We start from the raw sequence: 21831 nt of genomic DNA, 5'->3' as shown, positions 1-21831 counted from the left end.
TCTTTGCAACATGCTCTGGGTGGGTGGTAGTTCTGGAACCCTCTTTGAACTAAGTGCAAAGGTGGCCTTGGCCCTTTCATCGTATTCTGAAGAATGCTTTGAAATACTCATACAAAAAGACCATTTTTACAATCTTGTATTAAATTCACAGATCCGAGTACTTCAGAGTCCTTCTACCTTTGTGACTTTATCTGACTTGCTGAAAGGCTAAGCCACCTTAGCCTTTGACACTTAAAGGTCACACTGTGTATCTCCAGCTGTTGTGAATTTGATGATGAGGCTTTTTCTAAATGCCAAAGCACATTTCATCAGAGCATATAGAATATCATAAGTGTATTTCAGAAATGCAGCACAACTCTAGCTGTGTAAACTAGCAATTTGAAGCAACCTTATGATTCTTTTTGAGGAGGAGGAAGAAAAAAAAATTCCACAGTGAAGCTGTTTTCCGCTTCTGCTTCCTTTGAAATGACAACTAACTAACTCTGTTATATTTGTGAAAGAAAGGCTTTAATCTCTCCCAGAAACACCATTGTTCTTCTCTGTCACTGGGTACATGTTGCTTGCCGTGGAAACCAGATAGGTACTTCAAGAGTAGTGGATTATTTCTTATGGCAGTGTTAACAGTTACTGTTTGAATTGGTGTTTGTTGTTCTATGCCCTCTGTCCTGCCTTTATGGAAACCATTGGAAAAAAGAGGGGGGGGGGGGAACCTTCAAAATAGCAAAGCCTGAGGGGAGGCTGACCTTCCTGTTGCATCAGTGTTGGAGAAGATACAGAATACAGTTGTATTTCTTGGCTGTTTTTGAAAAACTCTGATCCTGGGGCTAAGGCATGCTTTTTCATTGAGACCTGGAAGGGCAACGGTGTCTTTGAAAGCCGTAGTTGCTGTAGGGTAGGGTGAGACTTCTTACCCTTTTTAGGTGTCCTCGGTCAAAAAATGTGATTTCCACCACCACCACGGGGTGTATTTTCATCTAGATCTCTGTTCCAGAATCCTAGCTGTTCGCTTTCATTCTAGCGACTTTTCTGTTGGTAGTTCATGGTGAATAGTCCCACGCTTTTGTGAGAAATAAATTACTTACATTTTATGTAAATAGGCATTGTATCCAGAACTAGAAGGCTTGTGACTTGCATGTGTTCTTTCCAATATGCTTATTAATTAGCAACGCATAATGAAACTTACACATTAAATATGAACATTTTTTAAACAAAGTAAGGACTTAAACACTTTGTTTATTTCATATAATGTTAAATAGCTTATTCAAAGATTTGGTTGGTTTCTTACATCTGTATTAAAAATACATTAAAACAGATACAGTGTAAGCAGCTGAATTGAAAAGCATCAATTTTCTAAAAAGTTAAAAGTTTTTGCAGTTGCAATTTAGTATCAGTTTAGTAAGAAATTATTTTGTCCAACTTCATATAAAATTGTCATTCCAGGAGCAAGTTATTTATTATTATTTATTAGGATAAAGTCTGGATTTAACTGCATAAACAAAGTTATATTTCCTTGTTTGGTTCTTTTTTCTTCTGAAGAGAATTTGTGACAGCTAAAAGAAAAATGGGGACAAAACTTTTTGTTCTTGCGAGTTCAGAGATTACAGGCCACCTTACTGGAACTTTATATAAATAGTTATGGATCCTTTCAGCAAGATGACTTTATTTTGGCTGTTGCATTATACTGCCACATCAAAACTTAACTGATATTGTTCCCCTTAATAGGTACATCAGTGGGGAGCATCAGCTCTGAAGTTGTTGGTAGTGAGAACTTTTCTAAGTACTTTATATATAAGCTGTTGCTGGACATAGAGTACAAACAAGCATAAGGTACTTTATGGGTGGAACTAACAAACCTGTAGGCTGATCTTTCCCTTATGTTCTTGGTTGGAGTTAGGAAAGTACTGCAGAAGTTAATAATGTTTGAAAGAAAAACAAGCTAACAAATAAAAAAACTACCAAAAACCCCCAAACCAACCCACAAAACCAAACAACCAAAAAAGCCTACAGCCTTGCAGCAGGGTAAAAACATCAATGGAACTGTGAACTTCTTAGCTATAGAATTGTTTGGGTTATGACTTCTTTTGCACAGCACTGGATGTCTTATACTGCCTTACTAGTTGAATAGAAACTTGGGTTGACTTCTGTAATGATGTCTCAGATTTGATGGGGCAGTGCTTCTTAGCTGAACTACAATAATGCAGAGCTGTACTTGAGAAGGCTGGTCATGGTTTCTTAGCAAGACTGAAGACCAGCTAACATATGACCAACTTAAGGTTTGGTTTTTTTTTTTTCTTTTGCCACTAATTAAAGAAAAAGTGTCTGAAAAGGGAAAAAAATACCACAGCTTATTTATGTAGTTTCCAAGCAAACATGTATAGTGCCTTTCTGAGTTATTTAATTTTTAGACAAAGGACTATATATTATTACGTCAAAATTAATTATCAATTACTTTTATATTTTCTTTTTCTTTTTAAGCTCTATATATCTGTGTCAGGTACATGAAGTGAGGCAATTGTGTAAACAAAGCTTGATAGACATTTTTTAAGAGCTGTAGTGGTTATTATGTCTGGGTATTCCTGAAGTAATAGTTGTGAAGAACTAAAGTTTTACTTCACTAAAGATCTCTGTGCCTATACTTGAGAAGATTCCAGTATCTGGTTTTCACACTTAGGATTACAACGTGACCATATTTCTAACAGTTACTACTAGAAAAGATAGGTAGAACAAAATATGTGTTGGAAGGATCTTGTGACGGTGCAGGACTGCTCATTAAAACCTTATGTACTTATTATTCTGTTGCAGTAGCTTTCATTAGACAATCAGAGAAGTTCTAGCTTTTTCTGCAGTGAAGTATGTAATGCTGTCGTACAATCAGAAGAATAGAGCTTACTTGTGAATACTCACAAACGTACTTTTAGGTCCCTTGATTTCCTGACCAGTCTTTAAACCCAAGCTCTTAAAACTGTGCTGCAATAAAGAAAAAAAAGGTGTCTCTCTTTGGTCCTTAGTCGTCTTTTTCAGGTTGCTTCTTTCTTGAGAAGTCGTGGGCTGATGAGGGAACAAAAAATGGATCTGATACGCTTGTTTTGAAGGTGATCTCTGAAATTCCTTTATTTCATTTGATTGCCTTTGAAAAAACAAATAGAGTAGTAGAATCAGCAAGCAAATACTAACCTACCGTGTAAGGCCACCCTCTTCTGGTTATGTGATGGTTATAGTTGCATAGCTCTAAAGTGCTGCTGCTATTTCAAATGGTGTCTTAATGAAACAGGTTATGCTTCTTAGAAATGCTGGCACAAAATCAGGAAATGCAGTGATACATATTATAACAGCAGTAGTTGTATTTAAAACATTCAGCTTGTTTTTGAAATTGAAAATGTGTACTGTCACGCATCCAGTGAGAAAGCTTGAAGCATGTGTATGCATTCATACTAGTTTTGCTTTACATCCACTATGTGAAGTTACCATGGTGAATTACATGCCTTTTCATAGCCAGATACTAGTTAATCTGTGTAAAACTGTTAATGAAGATAAGTGTTTTATATTAAAAAAGAAGCAGACCCCCCAACAATTATAAAACAAACAGAAAAAACAAAACAACAAAAACAAAAAAACCCCACACGTTGGTGTTAAGGTTGAAAGTTCTGGCCATGTAGGTTTTAGAGAAATAAGGACAAGATTGCTGAAGCTAATGTCTGAGCTTTTTTCCACTAAGTCTGTAGCTAGTTGGTTGTCTAATTAATGTAAAGTTGCCTGGTACTATTCCTGGTTCCATGCATTTTTTCCAAGTGGGTCCTTAATTACTTTTATAGGATGTATGGTATTGCATTGCACGGTTCTTTTTCAGGCTTATACATTTTCCCCAACTTTTTGGCACTTAAAGTATCTTTTGAAAATTTTTAATAGAAACACTCTTTTAGCTTTGTGAGCTTTAGCTATATTGTAGATTTATGTGAAGCTGTTAGCATAACCAGTGACTGAAATTGTCATAGACAAAACTTGACCATAAAAAGGTCAAGTTCAACTAGCTCTTCAGAGTTTTCCTGATTTCTACAATGGAAATTTTAGAAAGTGTAATTTTGCCCATACTTGAGGGTGATGGAGAGTCTGCGCTACAGCTGAAGAATCAGATCATCTGAATGCAGTGATGTGTTGGTTGTGTGTGTCCACCCCCCGCCCCACCCCAAGTCTCTCAGCCCTCTTCTCACATGTCTTATGTTTTTATATAAATCAGTGAGAAAAATTGTGAACCCCCATAGAGGTGATAGTACTCATGTATATCATAATGGTAATGATGTCTAGTTTGGACAGACACATTCTGTGTTAATCACTGTTTGAATGTTTTAGTACAGTTTAATCCTTGTTTTGCTTAGAATTTTTGCTGTCAGTGTTACGGCATCAACTGATTCAGGTCAAAAGGGTTTCTTCCTGCAAATTGTCAATCAAGCAGAGGATACTTAAGTTTCAGTCGGGTTTTTCTGTGTGCTCCTGCTCCTTCAGAGAGCTAGTTGTTGACTTGGTCCTTTATTTTTAGCTTTGAGTGGACACTTCATTACAAGTAATTCCTATGCTACGCCTCCTTATGTCTGTGTATCTTAACGTTTTTCCTACCCCATCCTCTGAGGTCAGTCTTTCACTGACCTGTGCAGTGTGGTTCTTTGCTTTCTAATGCTACTTCTACATTCAATGCAACCTGATAAACTCTGAAGCCCTAACAGCATTATTGTATCAGTTACAGCATTATTTCCTTTTTGTTAATCAGTAAACCTGCATGGCCTACCTAGATCTTTGTTGACAACTACTTGATTAGTTTTAGCCTAAATGGCATACCAAAAAATTGGAGTCCCTGTCAGAAGTACAACTTGGAAGATCAGATTCCATCTAGGACAGCTCCACAGAATACTCTGTCCATGGATTTTCTGCCACATGAGGTGATTTTTTTTTTTTTTTGCCTAATGTCTGAAAAGGCATACTGCTTGTTCATATGGACAGTGTGTTTTAACCTCCAGTCTTAAGTAGAGATTTAGAAATGGTTATTTCTTATGTTGTGGCCTTCATAAAGTCTGAAGAGAATTCCAGTTTTGCTGGGATTATATGGGATTGCATTTTTAGATCAGGTTTTGTACTAATCTGAAATACAGAATGACTTAGAATAAGATTATAGATGCATTATTTTTGAATCAGTCAGTGTGTAGTCCTACTGAAATGTCTTTGAAACTTCTGAGAGGTTCCACCTTTGAATACTACGTAAGAGCACATCCTGAAGAGCAAAGCCAGCATAATGCTCTAGTAGTCCAAGCAGAAGCCAGTACTGAGTTTGCAGGATGTTTGTTAAGAGAAATATCCTTTTAAAAAACAAAAAGTTGTAAATACTTTTTAAATAGCTTTTATATAACTTCAGGCATCCACAGCGTGGGTGATCTTTAAGATCTTTTCATTGATACATTTATCTTTCGAGACAAATGCAGCATTCTTGAATGGATAACTGACTTGGATGGTAGGAGGATAGAAACATTTTCAACAAACATTTTATTCTTAATTACTTTTTCCTACCATTTGATCCTCTGTTACTCTTCTGGAAGCAGTGTAGAAGCTTTTTTTCTTCTTTTTTTTTTTTTTTTTTAAGCTGGCTTTACAAAAACTAAGTGTTCTTTTCCACTCCTCCAATCTGCAGCAACCTCTCCTAACTTTTAAGGAAGTCCGTAGATTATTTTTTTTTTTTGGCTCTTGGTGGAAGCATGCTGTGATTGGAGGTTGTTCCTTAAAGCAAAGGAGACAGTAAACCTACAAAGGAACTTCAGAATACTCGGAGGCTGATTTGACTTGAGCAGCTATGATATAGTCTCATCACTTATGGAAGAGGTTACATGTTTTAATAACAATTAGTTAACTTTGCCTTTTGCTAGTTTTAGAAAGGTGTGCTAGCATACCATTGCTGTGATCGTTATAATCTAATTTTCAGTTTTCAAGTTCAAACATTGCCTGTAACTAATTTTCATTTGTTCCTATGTATTTAAGTAGAGTAGGTCTCTTCCTGCTATAGGTCTTTTGGTATATGCGTAAAAACAGTCCTCTTTCCTTAGTGTCCATGTGAAGAACCCGAGCTCCTAGGTATTCCATTATCATGATGAGTGGAAATATTTCTCTGTAGCTGTTCCACTTAGAATTTACTTATCTTGAACATAGGAAGCAAAAATTTAATGTCTATTGCTTTGGAAGAGTTCTTATTGTTGTCTGCTTGTCTGGCATGTGTGCTTTTCCTTTTCTGAATATACTTCTGGTATATTTTAGGAGTATAGTTTTCTTTTTGTTGTTGCATTACATGTGATGCATTGCAATGAATACACAGTGATCTTTCTCCCTGTGTTTCCAGCTAGTTGCATGAGTCTCTTAATGTGAAGGATGGGAGAGAACATCATCTACCCCAGGCTAGTAGAGGCTTAGTTCACTGACCTCCTAAACAGTGCTGATGACTTGTGTTGGAAGGCGTGATAGAAATGCATTGTGTTATTGTGTTCCATTATTTTTTCTGGCAGTAAGTGTGTTAGTAAGTTATTTCTAATAATCTTAGTGGGTTCATGGCCTATTGCATTTTTTCCTGTTGGCTTTTAATTGCTTCAGTCAATATCATTTGTGCTGTGTCCCAAATCTGTTCTCAGTGGATGATTTCCTAATGTTCATTTAATCCACAGGCTCTTATTTTTTCTGTAGTCACTAACAGAAAGGTCTGGCTTGAGGAAATTCACTGATAACATCCTTCTAGCTCTGTATGTCTTTCCAAAACCAATAACTGTTATCCTTTCCTTAGCAAGTTTACCTACTCTGCATTTCTCCTGTTAATCACAATCTGTTGTTCCATTTGAACTAAGTTTCCAGCACCATGTCATGGCTGTGATATCTAGCTACGTTGAATGAATTGTATTTTCTTGGTGTTTTGTTTGTTTGTTTTTTAATTATTTTACTGAACAAAGTCTTAAGTTTTTCTGGTAATCTCTTGATTAATTTTCATTTTACTTGATTTTTTTCTTTTTTTTTCCCCCTCCATGTCTTTTCTTAAACACTAGGTTTTAAATCTTTCATGCGATCTGTTGATAACAGGTCAGAAAGGCTTATTATTGAGGTGGTACTGCTGTTTTCATACAAGTTATGGATCCATGGCATGTTACTTTGTGTACTAGTTTCACAACTCTGCTCTCCCTGGTTTGGGGGAGAACAGTAAGTTCTCTTCAAAATGGAGAGGAAAAAAATAACTTCCCTTTTTCATTCTCTTATTTCATCAGCATTCCTCCCTTTGTGATGTACCAATGTCGATATGTTTCCTTGATAGTGAAATGCAGGCAAATAGCTTAATTCTTGGGGTTGAGACTAAAAGTAATCATAACTCCTCATTGCATAGCATCACTGATTCTTCCCTGAAGAATCAGCCTGAAGGCTGAAGAATCCTTGCTACTTGCTTTGCTACCAGCAGTATCTTAACGTGTTCCCTCTTGGTGACCCTTTGTCAGGACAGCTCTTAATTGACCAGTGCTTTTTCTGTTCTTGTGGGAGGTCTCTTCCCTTCACCATTGATATCTTCTCATTCAGCAGGGAAAGGTTCCACGTAGAACACATGGTTTATCTCCTTTGGGATACGGTCTTCATGCAGACCTTGCATCTTCAGTTTAAAAGGGATGGAGTGGGGAAAGCGGCTTCCTTCTTGATCAAGTCCCATATCTAGCTTGTTGAAGTTACAGCTTCATTGGTTTACTACAGCTTCCCCTTTTGCAATTTAACATTTAGTTTCTGTTCCAAAAGACCAAATCCTTTGTGTTAGCTTTGTTATTGAAAAAATTCCATTGTAAAGTGTCATTTATTAATCCCAAAATATTTTTGTTTAAAAGAATTCCACTGGGTAGCACACTCTGGCAGGCTTTGCCCTTAATTTGTAATAGTAATTATATCTTGGAAGCTTATCCTCTAGAGTAATTTTTGTTCTTAAAGTATTAAGGATCTTTTTCTGAGTAATTGTTTGTCAGACTTGAGGGGTTATACTAAAAGGTCTTACTGCTGTACTGTCCAAAAGCACTCTAAAACAGATTCTGTCCACATTTAGAGTAAAACTGTTTGCACTGTACTAATCACTGAATAGTGATCACTGTTCTTTTGCTTTACATAAGAAGGGGATGTCTTCCAACTAACACTCTTAATTTCCAAGGGTTTCTTGAAAATGGTGCATCCAAAGCACTTCTTGCTGGGAAGGATTAAAAAAAAAAAAACCTTCATCTTAATAGTCTTGATTTTTTTTTTCTTCCTCCTTCTATTTCTTATTTGCTAACCATCGTGAGAGGAAAAATAGTTCTTGCCTTGTTTTCCTTGTAAAGCAAAAAAAAGTCTTCAAACCTTAGGATCTAGGAGAACCCTGAAATTCTATTTCTGAAGGTCTTGAATGTTAGGAAGCTTGATACTTCCGTGTTTCCTTTGTTGGAGGAAGGGAAAGGGAACAGAAGTCTCCGTGTAAGTACTCCTCTCCAGGTTTTTATTATACACCTGCAGAGCTTATTCTTGGGCTGAAGTTCCTTCCCCTTTCCACCTGCCTCCCCAAACTGTCTGCCTTTAATATGGTGAGCTTTCTACATACAAAAAGCAGCACAAAGTTGTAACTTTGCCTTGGTTGTTGGATCTTGCTTAGCCTAAATTAAATCTGCATTCTTAGCTGTTGTGATGTTAGTGTCACTTGCTTGAAATCCTGTTTTTATTTTCCATCTCTTGCTATAGGATACTTCTGTTAAGAATTCAGTTCTTCTGGAATAATGGGCAAAATAGAATATAAAACTTGCATTGATTTATCTTCCTCTTTTGCTAATCCAGAAACTCATTTGACTTTTATGGAAAGTACCTGTAGTGAGAAAGACCTTAATCAAACACCTGAAAGCACTGGTAATAGGTGTAGAAGCCTCTGCCATTTTGGGGGGTGTGCAGGGGTGTGGGTGTGGATGTGTTGTAAGACAGTGGGCAAAAGGTTTAGACTTCTTGCCTTTGTCTCAGCCTGTAAGATAGTGAGAGCAGTACCTACCTCACACGTTTTTCGAGGCTTGGTTCATTAACTTTTTAAAATAATGCTGATGGCCTCTGGAAGGTGCTATAGAAGTGCATAGTGTTACTGCCTGCAGGCTGAATATCATTGCTTTTTCTGGCAATATACAGGCATGCCACAGTTAGGGAAAGAATTTTGTTTGGTGTCTCTTTAAAGAAAATGCAAAAGTGCTTTGCTGGGGAGAATAGAAAGGGGCGTTCTGAAGAGGTGCTGAAGACATGAAAATTCAGAGTGGTGATTGGTCACCTCTGCTTGATTGACAGGTTGCAGGGAAAAACAAAAACCCATTTGTTCTGGCTTAATGGAACTGGAAAACAGAAAATGAGTATCAGGTAAAAATTCCTTTTTTAAAATCTTTGCAGTTCTCCTTTAAAAAGTGGAGTTTTTACACAAATCTACACCTCCCCCACTCCAATAAATTAGGAGTAGGAATTACAGAAACAGGCAGTTGCTAAGTTGTGTAATGTGGGTTGTCTATGTGAGTGCGTTTCCTAGCAGGCAGGTGTTCTGAAACACCACAGCAGCCAATGCTACCGGGCTAGCTTAGCAAACAGGCAGAGGATCGCAAGGGTGTAGTGTCTAGGCCCTGAACTGGACCCAGCTCTCTGGTTAGGCTCATTAGCAGGACGTTCAAGGGGAAGCTTTTATTTTCACTTCCTATACTGTGCCTGCTTTGTGGATAAAGTCTGTCAGTTTCTACTACTATCAATTTGGCATCTTTCATGAGCATTATTACAAAATTCACTGAAAAGTGAATTACTAAAAAGTAAACTGTGTTTTAAAGTAACTTCCATCTAGCAGTATACTGTCTTACAGATTTTATAATAAATTTCAACATCAGCACCACAATTTTGAGAATCATAATTGAAAATTATTTATTTCTGGTGACTTAATTATTTTGTATGTTGATGTATTTCAGATTGAAGGACAAGGACATGGTGCAGTTTTTGACTGCAAGTGCTCTCCTGATGGACAGCATTTTGCATGTACTGATTCTCACGGTCACCTTCTGATTTTTGGCTTTGGTTCCAGTAGCAAATATGACAAGGTACAGTGCAAGATGAAAATCAAAATGTTTGTCTGTGTTGAATGCATTTGTGCAAACTTTCCTTCAGAGCTTCATTTCAAGGGGGTGTACCTTAATGCAATTTTGAGCCATTAATATGGGATGTTGCAGGTTCCTGTTGTTGACACTGAGCTTTCTTTCAGTTTCTTTAAACTATGTAAATGTGCTATTAAGCTACTGTTTTCATGGGAAGTTAAAAATAATTTAAAAATCACCCAGTCACTGTCTCCTCTCTTAATTGCCAAGGTTACAGTTGTCTACTGATGGATCCACATGGATAATGTGAATAAACTGTGGTGGAATTGATAACAGTTAAACATTTTGCTTTACCTATTTTCTTGTTCCTAATGAAGACCAAAAAAGGGGTGCGGGGCAGGGAGCCATTTCATAGGTCTAATTCCTGCTGTCTGTATTTAAACATTGTATAGCCTGGGAGGCAGTTATGGACAATAAGCGTACTGTATGTTCTAGTGATACAATTTTATGTCTGCTAATGAAGTTCTGCTGTCGTGGATGCCTTGGTGCGTACACAGCAATGTTCCACCCTTACTGTGTAGTTAAAATACATCATCTTTATTATAATGTCATAGTTAACATTGTGTATTCTAAGTGTGGGTGTCTTGCCACAGACCCTCATGACTGTAAAGATATATAGTGGTGTTACGTTTTCTCTGTGGATGAACATGCCCTATGAACCATACAGGTTACCTAGTTTGGAGTGCCCACAAGGCCCTAATTCTTCTTTTACCACCCAGGGAAGAGATGAGGTGTGTCTCTTCTCCCTCTTTCTAAGTCTTACAGAGGCATATCTGCTCCAGGATTTTAATCTCTGCTTCTGGTATATGATATTTGAAGGTGGTTGGTGAAATGCTGGCTTCTGGATTTTGCCTCCTGCTTTGGATCTTTGGACTCAGACTGGCCTTGAAAGCACTTTTTGATACATAGCAACGGAGAGGGGTGTGAAGGAGGGAGAGCAAAAGATTTTAATCTTTGTAAGCCACCGCATTTCTTTCTGTAATCTTCTAGCTCTTATTTTGACGCTAGTTGCAGCATTGTTTGCATATTGGGGTTTATTTCCCCGCCCTTGTCTCTGAACTGTAATTTGAAGTACGTGGTACTTGGCTGCTGTTGCTATCCCTCAGCTATTACTAGCTGTGCATTTCCCCTTCCATTCCAAAGAAAACAACAAGAACAGAGGCACCACAAGCATGGAAAACCAGGGTTATCGGACCTTATTAAAGATCTTTGTCTTTCAGAGTTCTTAGTTTTCTAAACTTTAAAGCCTGTTGTAATAGAAACATTTTTCTCACCATGTCTATGGATTGTTTGGGGTTTATTTTTCTTTCCAGTCATTTTGGAATTGTATAGTCCGCTGCTACTCAAAAATGTCAGAAATGAAATTGAAACTGAGAGCCTTTTTGTCTTTGCTGTGATGGACCAGGAGCTTCCTTTATACTGCCATTTGAGAATTTACCTTGTGAGGGATTAGATCTGTCTGAAGAATGAAAACAGTTGCTTTTCACTTCTTGAATTCTACAGACCCTTTGTTCACTTGGGGTTTTTGCTGCAGCCTCTGAGAAAAGATTATTTTTTAAATTTTCCATTTATTGGGTGATGTGAAATGGTCCTTTCTAGCTGTTACTGTGCCAATGGTTATCTTGGCATTCTTGACCATAGAAGAAATGGGAGCAAATAGGACTCACTTTTATTACCTCTTATTCTCTGTCTTCAACTGTCAGAAAACTCAGCCTGGAAGTTTCTGATCTCTTTCTTGTCTGGTTCCATCTCCTCTCATTTTTGTCTGACCTGCTTTATGGAAAAATATAACTACAAATAGGTATGTGCTGGAGATCCAGTGTTCTTTTCTCTGTCCTCCCACCCTCAGATACTTGGGGGGTTTTCAGACGTCATCTGAGAATATGTTCTGGTAGCACCTGTGGGTTATTTGGCTTTAAAGTGCTTTCCATCCATCTTGGTGAATGATATTTACAGAAGAAAGGAGTGTAGTAACCTGTCCTGTATTCACACGTTTGTGAATTGTGCTCAGGACAGTGATAATAGCTGAGAGAGTGTTAGCTCTGCTGAGGGTGTTTTTGGTTTGTTTTCTCTTTTTTTTTTTTTCTTTTTTTTGATGATACATATTTTTGTGGAGTGATTGAGGGGGCAGGGGGAGAAGAACACATTTGATGCTTGTTTGGGGCTCCTATGTTATTTGACCTAATTAAGCAAACCCTGAGTCAATCTCAGCTGAGATTTCTGAGTGTGTGAAGATAATCAGAGACAAGATGAGCTTGCTGTCAACAGGGCACGTGCACTTCAGAAGTTCTTGCTCAGGTGGAAACTTGTCCAGGAATTACCTAACTGTCCTAAAGCATAAGGTATCTTTCTGTTGATTTTTAATCTTAGATTGGACTAGGTCCCTGAGCTTTCTAAGGCTGTAGTTCCTGTAGACTGCCCAAACCACAGTTCTTTGCAAGATGACAGCTCCTGTGCGGTAGATTGGTGCAGCAGTGGGGAAAATCTCTTTGCATTTGTGTAGGTGTGCCTATTTGGAGAAACATGAACATTCTGAATGTGTAGTGTAGTTACTGAAGGAGAGTCTATCTGTAGAGCTCAGACCTTGTGGAAAGCTTTCCTGCTGAAACCCAAGCTGGGCTTGTGAAGTCACACGTACAGAGGACTCATATGTCCTAATGGTGGTGTAGAATCTTCTTTCTGTCATGAATTTAATCTCTAATAGTATATCAAGAAATCAGTCTGATTGTTAGTACTTCTAACTGGTCCTCTGCTGAACATAGCCATTTAAGATTCTCTAAAATGTCTAAATATTTTTATTTTTCTTAGGAGTTGGAATAGCCTGAGGATAAGGTGGTTGTCCCAGGTTCCAGTAGGGACATTCCAGTGTTCTTCCTGAGAGTTGGTCTGAGCCTGGGATCTCCATGAAATGCCATTCTTGTCTCGTGCAGTAAAAAATTGTTGTTTACTCTCTCTCATACTTGATTGCAGTACAGAGTACACAGAAGGGTAATTGCAAAGAAGTCCCTCATGATCTTGCACCAGAGACTATTCTGCTAGAATAGGCACTGGATCTAGGGAAGGATTTTCAGATCTTCCCTTTGCTTACAAAACCTGAGATGCAGATAACACAGCACATTAAAACTCAGTCTGTATGATCGTGCCATTGTAATCTCTTCTTTTTCAGTGTGGGAAGTACTTAATAAGAAAATTTACGCTGTGTGAAAGTACTGGATACCCTACTATTATCATTCTAGGGAAAATCATAAGTCCTCCTGGAGGACCAGTATCTTTATCTTATTGAGCTATTTGAGCTGAAGGAACGAAGTTTTAAGAAGGCCCTGATTCTGTCAGTCAGACACATGAACGTACTTGTATGTTTTTCATTCAGCCTCTGTTAAGTTAACAGAGAATCTGTCAACAAGACTTCATCCAGGGAGGGCTTCTTACTGCAGTGGGATGTCACCTTGTCCATACACACTTAGCAAAGGTAAATTTTTGAATCCCTGAAGTAAATTATTTGCCATTGTGTCTTTCTGTGCATCTTTTCAATTTTCTTCCTGTTGTTAATTTTCTGAATTTTTGTGGAGTCCATATCCCATGATTCCTCTAATATTTTGATTTTTTTTTTTCTGTCCACCTCATGTGGATGCACGTAGGTGCTTTCTGATGTTGTAGTTGACAGATGTTTGTCATCATCTTTCCTTCCTGGTCTTCTCACATCCAGGACAGGAGAATTTTGTCACTGAGAGACCAGACCTCTGAGTAGATGCTGTAACCTCTGCCTTACTGATTTCTACGTAACAAGTTACTGGAAACTATGTTATGGATTGGTCGTGATAGAGCTTGCTCTTCAGAAATCAGAGTATATTCTGTAACAACTGAGGCATTCCTCTGTGCTCAAATACCTGTCTTTAACACCCAAGACAAAATTTTTTTTTTTTTTTTTGAGATCTCTATGCCTTGAGTCAATTGTTTAATCATTTTTTTACTGCCCTGGAAATCTAATTTGCATGAATTTTATTCTTTCTTGTTCAAAGTTAAACGGAGTACATGAGCTGCCAAGGGGTTTGCTTGCCAGTAGGTAATGCTGGAATGTGTAGTATACGCATCAGCTTCTCTTGTGTTCTCCTTTTCTTTTCTCCTTGTGGTTCAGTATCTTTTTGATTGCATCACACTGAGATGCATGTACCAGCGAGGGATGGAGCATAAGCCTTTTTACATACTATTTGGACAAAAGAATTCCTCAGTTTTGAGTGTCTGTGGAAAGTCATCTAGAATGAATTATGAGCAGGTGGACTGAAATAAAAAACTTTGAGCCTGAAGAATTCAACTTCAGATCAGCTTTATTTTATCTACTGGAACCTTTTCACATATCTAGCACTGCAGTAAGAATATATCTGTTTGGCTGCTGGTGTTAAAATATTTGGCAATGACATGATGTTATAAATATTTTCCCATTCCTCTCCTTCCTAAACCATAGCTCATAAGTCTGTGACACAGTTTTCGTTATCAGAATATATATTCATATATTCAGAATATAGAAGAAAATTTGTAACCTATTTAATATGTCCATGCTGTGTTCTATCAAATGTCTTCAAGTAGTCAAATATTGCCCCATTCCTCTGTTCTTTAAACACTCGCAACCCTCAAACATGTGGATTATTCCCCTTGCACTATAATATAGAAAGGGAGTACTGGGGGAAAAAAATAGCCATGGAGTCATTAAATTTTCCCCTTTAAACTGAGATGAACAGATCGGCTTATAACCTTGTTTTTGCAAAAGTGACCATGAGTAACATGTTAAAAATACTTTTGGCAGTTATCTTCTGTATGTTTTTTTAATAGGTTCTTTAAAAAAATTACAAAATGACTTTGTTTACAGATAGCAGATCAGATGTTCTTTCATAGTGATTATCGGCCCCTTATCCGTGATGCCAACAACTTTGTCCTGGATGAACAGACACAGCAGGCTCCACACCTTATGCCTCCCCCATTTTTGGTTGATGTGGATGGCAACCCTCATCCTGCAAGGTATCAAAGGCTAGTTCCTGGTCGTGAGAACTGCAGGGAGGAACAGCTTATTCCTCAGATGGGAGTGACATCTTCAGGTATGGAAAATTTCACTTCAGTACACAGTAGCCTATCTAGTTACCTCCAGGTGTTCTACACTTTCCCTTTCACTTCGTCCTTTTTCTTCGTTTCTGGGCATAGTAGTTCATGTAGTATGGAAGAATTGCAATGTCCTTGGCACTGATTGCTTGTGAGAATTTCACTTACAGTATTGTCATCGATCACATCAGTACTAGTTGATGCTACAACGCCAGTTAGTTTGGAGCTCATTTCATTATTGCAATGGTGTATGATGCTGGGTGAGCTTTCAGCTGAGCTCTTTGGGGTAATATTTCCTACTGCAGAAAAACCTAGGAAATAGACTGATCTTCCACAGATTAGTTTTAGATGTTACCTGTTTCAAGAAGAGAAATATGAGAGGACACCTGCAACATGCAAAATCCTTTTCTGTAGATGAAGGCACTCATTCAGCTTCAGCTTTGATAGTTTGGTTAGAGAACTCTGAAGACTTGGTAAGGATACAAAATCTAGGAAGTTCCTCGGAAGTTGTATTCTCCATGAACACGACATGGGAGGGACGTGCATATGGTGGGCCAATGGCTGGCTGTTAGAAACTGCCTAAATGTGGCCCACATGGGTGGGGATGTAAAAATGATGCCTACTTGTTACGTGTCACTAGTCTGATATTAGTATGAATGAGCAAACAGCAAGACAAGCATTGTTAAGTATTCAGATATTCTTGAAATGTGGGAAAACTGACTGTGGCTTTAAATAGTGGCTTATATGTACACTATACTTAAGTCTGTGGTGTGTCAGGCATTCCAGGAAGGTTAACTGCAGTCTTGTTACCGAAAGATCTCTTTATCCACGTTTGTAGACCTGAGGATTACAAGCCACTGAATACTTAACTAATTTTTAAACAACATTTTCATATTTCCTCCAAAGTTATAGGAAGAAAGGCTATCTGAGAAGCAACTGTAAAGAGGAAAAGGTCCTTTCTCCTGAATATTTGCCATATTTTGTCTCTAACTTTTTAGCTAGTGGCATTGAAGCTATATTTGATTTCCAGGGAAGGATGCGATTTTAGTTTGTTGTTACAGTTACAGCATGGACCTGTGACATTCTGAAATTCTCCAAATTTGAAAAAGTCCTGGGCACATTCTCCAATATAACATCTTGAAACAAGTCAGACTCTGCACGCAGGCCCAGCAATTTTAAATGTAATGGTGTGGCAGCATGACACATGGATGCCTAAAGGAAGATGATGTCTGTAGCATTCTGTTTAATAGGAGGAAGCCGTCAGCCAGGCTGACAGAGAGCCAGAGAGATTTTTGGAGAAACAGAAGACATTTTACTACCTGTTTACAGTTCAGGATTAATATATGCAGTCTTATGCAGAGCTAAACTGTGTTCATGTATTTTATATGTTCCCTTCACTAAGGAAGCTCCATTTCTTTCTGAAACTTTATTGTGGGATTTGATGGATCTCCTTCAGAGCACTGACAACTTATTTCTTGTCAAGTTGTCTGTAGGGGCTTATAAGAGTAGGGGGAATTCAGATAGTCATGCTTGATTTACTGGTTAGATGTATGTGAAGCTCCTTTAAACCAGATGTTTTGAAAAAGATCAAATATATACCAGTGTCTTTATTATTTCATTTTTTTAAAAGAACTTGCTGTTACTTGTGAAGGTAAAATCTCACAAGCTAGATACATGAAAAACATGAGTTTTGTTTGGGTAGCAGTTTCCTTATTTAAGATCATTCTTGGGTTATTAGTTACTTCCCATTGTTTCGTGTCTGCTCATGAGATCACCAAATAAATCTGACTTTCTCGCTACATGAGTCAGAAGACATCCAGCTGTGGTTATACCAGAGCTCATTCCATGATTCCAAGCTTCTGCTGCTTTAGGGAAGCTGACTTCAACTACAATAGCCTTGAAACCCTGAGTGCGCTATCTTAAATATTTATGTTCTTTCTGCATACTATCATCTGTTAAGAGATGGCTGCTTTGTCTAGCCACATAATCAAAGCTCTTCATTTCATAGTACAATTACTACAAAATCCTGTATTTGGTCTTGCAAAGTTTGGTTTATACTATGATATCTCTTTGGAATCATGCTGGAAAAATAATCTCTGTAGCTTGTTTCTTTGAACATTGTCGTCCCTCATTACAACGTTTTGCAAGTTCTGCTTCTCTTGACCTAAGCGTCCCACCACTCCACCATCTATCAATTCTGTGTGGAGATATCTGACCTCCTTTTCGAATCAGTGCTGTAAACCTTGCCTTTTTCTCCATACCTCTCATTTTTTTTGTCTGTTTTGAGTATGAAAAGAGGTTTTGTGTTGTTTATGCTGACATGCTGTATTTCTTGCTTGCTGCACAGAAACAGTATTATCACCTCGTAATCACTTCCGTGAGAACTGTTTCCTGTCGTTTATTCAAGTCACCTACACAAAAGGAGGTTTCCTGGCTGTTCTACATACCAAAGAAAATTAGCATTCCTTAACCTGCATCATCATTATGCCTGTGTGGAGCTCAGTCAAGCATTTTCTCTGCTTGCTGTTCTCCGGTGTAGATAATTCTTGTTTTAATTCAGTTAGACCTTCTTGAAGTATTTCTTTCATTGAAGTTTATACTAAAGCGTTTTATAATGCATTTGGGGCAGGCTAAGCATGCATTTGAACAATTTACATCGATTAAGCTGACAAACAACAGTTGTATTAAGCTTCTGTGACTTGCTGGCACTTGATCAAATTTCAATTGTATTAGGAGTGGCATGTGATCATCTTGACCCTGCTCCAGAAAATATAATGCTCTCAATATTTAGAGGTGTCCTGTATAAAAAATGGCTATTAAAAAAATATGCACTAGCCCATGCTTAACTCATGTAATTATACACTGTACTTGTACGTTTCAAAGTTAAAACTTAGATAAGCTGTTTGTAACATTTGGTTCTTCAAACCAACGTTTGTGTGTTATTCTCTTGTATGTTTTACTTCACAGGACTGAATCAAGTTCTTAGTCAACAATCAAATCAAGAAGTTAGTCCATTGGATAGTATGATTCAAAGACTTCAGCAAGAGCAGGACCAGAGACGTTCTGGGGAGGCAGGAACGAGTAGTACCAGCCGGATAAGCAGAGGTAGATGACTGGGGCATGGCTGTTGTGGCTTTTCTATTGAAACAGCTGAGAGTCAGAAGACATAAATCGCTTTATTGGGCATGATTTGTACATTTTGCTGAACTACTAGAAAGGAGGGATGGAGCCATAGAAAATAATACAGCTTTCCCATCTTTTTTTTCCTTTCTGCAAAATCTCAGGATTCTTAACATTACAAATTTATCTTTGTTAAAGTTGTTGTATGCTCACTCAGGGAACTTGCAGCAACTGCATTCCCTTAGAAGTAACTACCGTACTGTTTAATCTGGCAGTGGCCATCTACTTGATTTGAAATCTGGATTGTCTCAAATCAGGCAATAGGAGGGAGTCAATAGGAAGGAGCTGCTTGTTTCTCAGTACAGATGTTCAATGTTTGTGTCTTACACTAGATTACATGGTAGTTTTCAACGCTTGAAAAAATCATGGTTGGCAGTCCACCTGAGTAAGCAAGAGTAGCTTGTGTGTGGCAGGATGCAGACAAATGTTGAAGTTTTGCTACAGCATAGGTGTTTTGAATGATTGTGTGTGTGTGCGCACGCGCGTGTGTGGGGTTTTGGGTTTAGTTTTGGTTTGGTTTTTTTTTCTTTTGACTATTTTAATTTCTCATCTGAAAATTTTACAGCTTTCATTCCTGAAAATTCCCAGTGTTGTGCTTTATTTTTTTTTTTTAAGGTAGAAGACTGTTTAAGGAATACACTGAATCAGTGAGATAGTTATAATAAGGAAATAGAGTGCAGTAGCAATAGTCTGCTTTGCATAAATGTTTTCAAAACCATGTTTAAATAAAAGCAAACGAATGAATCGCTTTGCTTCAGATTGTTGATCCATCTGCTCCTTTTCAGTTTGAATTTTTAAACAGAGTACTGCAGCCCAGAGCTGTTTAAGTATGACTACAGAATTTGCTGAAATTGTTAAATTCAGTTAATATGTGATTTCTTTTGAAGTAATTGATTAAGTGAAATTCTTTTTTCCTTCATTTTGAGTTTTTCTTTGTAAGTGCTTCCCTTATAGTTTCAGATCAGGTGCAACTATGTTTGACTTTTTAGGATCTGTAAGTTCTACCTCAGAAGTACATTCACCACCAAATATAGGATTAAGACGCAGTGGACAAATTGAAGGTGTGCGTCAGATGCATAGCAATGCACCAAGAAGTGAAATAGCCACTGAGCGGGACCTTGTGGCTTGGAGTCGAAGGGTTGTAGTGCCTGAACTGTCTTCTGGTGTGGCCAGGTAAACATAGACGAAGTTTGCAGTGAATTTTAGTTTGGTGAACTTAATTAAATTGAACAGTTTTGGAATTCACATTGTCATAGAACTATTTGTGTGGTATTTATCTATTCTGTGGTCACATACTTCTTATAAAATAAGTTTTGGTTTGGAATCAGTTATTTTCTGCATATCACTTAAAATCTTGGAGTTATAGAAGTATTGTGAATAAAAATCGACCATTTAACAAATGACGGAGTAATTTAACTTGTATGTATAGTGGGATCTAACTGCCTCAGTGTTTTCTAATAATGTTTTAACTCCACCTGTTCCTGCCATTATACAGCATTTTATGGCTGGGACACTGACCTAATCCATTAGGTGCCTAAGCTGATTTTTTATTTCCAAACTGGAAATTTATTTCATTTGGTATTTAACTCTTGTGATGAATACTTATATCAGTAAGTCAAAAAGCCTGCTGGCCATGATAAAATATAAACTGCTCTAGGTTTTTGAAATAAGACTGAAATCTTTCTTTTTTCAGAAAGGATAATGTTGAAGCCACGTTCTGACTGTAAAGAAGAGCTACTCTTCAAAGAATGTTATAAATGTTGAAGATGTATTCCTTGATTTGGAATTGATCCTTTCAGTTGTAGTATTCTGTTTTAAAGTTAACATCTCCGTTTTCTTTTTTCAGTAGGCAGGAAGAATGGAGAACAGCAAAGGGAGAAGAAGAAGTAAGGGTGTATCGATCAGAAGAGAAAAGAAAACACGTAACAAGTCACATTCAAAGAGAAAACAAAATACCTACTTTCACTAAGGTAAATAGTCACTTGTACCTTATCACTGTAAGAAGCATAAAATTTAAGTCGAAGTGTTAGGCCACATAAATTTACATTCCTCTCAGTTTTAAATTTAAAAACCAGGAATTTGTTTACCTCCTCAGAATGAGGAACATCTCTATACTGATGTTTCGCTATGCTCTCAATAAACAACGAGAATTGCTTTTAGAACCCCCTAAGTTAGAAGCCCTGCAAATCTGGTTTTAGGGACATGATTTGCTGTAGGGAGTCTGTTACTATTAATCAATATATCCTGCTACTGTTGTCCAATGTTGAACATACCATTCTGTGGAAAGGTTGGATTAAAACTCAGCTCATACTTCTTAACTTCAACACATTCAAATACCTCTCCAAATACAGAATTGGGTATTTTCTGTCATGGTGGCGAAAATAATCATATTGCAGTTTTGTATAGGGTATTTCAAAGTCATGCTTTTTGCTAGAGATGGGGTGCTTTCAGAAAAGAGGAAAATAGGATAAATGAAATGGAAGGGAATAGGTTGTGTTAAAACCGAAATTGTCATAACTGGCTTGACGTTTCATGTAACTTGCAAAAAATTTAATCTTAGACCTTTATACCTGTAAGAACATGTGAAGGAAGTATATTCTATATTTATGTCATCTTTGTTAAAAACCAGTTTTATCTATGTATCATGAAAGGGCTAAAGCCCAACTAGAACTTAATCTGGCTACTGCTGTAAAAGACAGTAAAAAAAAACCCAAAACTTCTATAAATACACTGGCAACAAAAGGAGGGCTAAGGAGAATCTCCAGCCTTATTAGGTGTGGGAGGAAAGAGTGACAAAGGATGAAGAAAAGGCTGAGGCACTTAATGCCTTCTTTCCCTCACTCTGTAATAGTCAGATCAGTTGTTCTCCAGGTACCCAGGCCCCTGAGCTGGAAGACAGGGACAGGGAGCAGAATGAAGCCCCCATAATGCAAGGGGAAATGGTTAGTGACCAGCTACACCACCTGGACACACAGGAAGTCTATGGGGCCAGATGGGATCCACCCAAGGGTACTGAGAGAGCTGGAGGAAGTGCTCACCAAGCCGCTTTCCATCATTTGTGAGCAGCCTTGGCGAACTGGGGAGGTGCCAGTTGACTGGAGGTTAGCAAATGTGATGCCCACGTACAGGAAGGGCTGGAAGGAGGATCGAGGGGTGTACAGGCCTGTCAGTCTGACCTCGGTGCTGGGCAAGGTTATGGAGCAGATCATCCTGAGCGCCATCACGTGGCAGGTACAGGAGAACCAAGGTGATCAGACAGAGTCAGCACGGGTTTATGAAAGGCAGGTCCTGCTTGACTAACGTGATCTCCTTCTGTGACCAGGTGACCCGCTTAGTGGATGAGGGAAAGGCTGTGAATGTTGTCGACCTAGACTTTAGTTAAGTT

General features: G+C 38.0%; 1 protein-coding gene across 3 annotated transcripts in view; it reads left to right on the top strand.

Annotated features, from left to right (window-relative positions):
- The window catches only part of PHIP (PHIP subunit of CUL4-Ring ligase complex), a 118334-nt gene that overhangs the window by 52673 nt on the left and 43830 nt on the right, over positions 1-21831 (top strand). For 2 of the 3 annotated variants that reach the window (XM_075087134.1, XM_075087133.1), the window contains exons 16-20: positions 9993-10121; positions 15040-15265; positions 18234-18371; positions 19436-19619; positions 20293-20416. In XM_075087134.1, the coding sequence (XP_074943235.1) occupies positions 9993-10121; positions 15040-15265; positions 18234-18371; positions 19436-19619; positions 20293-20416 (801 nt within the window). The remainder of the gene's footprint in view (positions 1-9992; positions 10122-15039; positions 15266-18233; positions 18372-19435; positions 19620-20292; positions 20417-21831) is intronic. The other variant, XM_075087135.1, reaches the window with a different exon arrangement.

This window comes from Phalacrocorax aristotelis, chromosome 3 (genome assembly GCF_949628215.1).
Source record: "Phalacrocorax aristotelis chromosome 3, bGulAri2.1, whole genome shotgun sequence".
Lineage (NCBI taxonomy): Eukaryota > Metazoa > Chordata > Aves > Suliformes > Phalacrocoracidae > Phalacrocorax > Phalacrocorax aristotelis.
The sequence above is the reverse complement of the archived record's forward strand: the minus strand, read 5'-3'. Positions and strand labels throughout refer to the sequence as shown.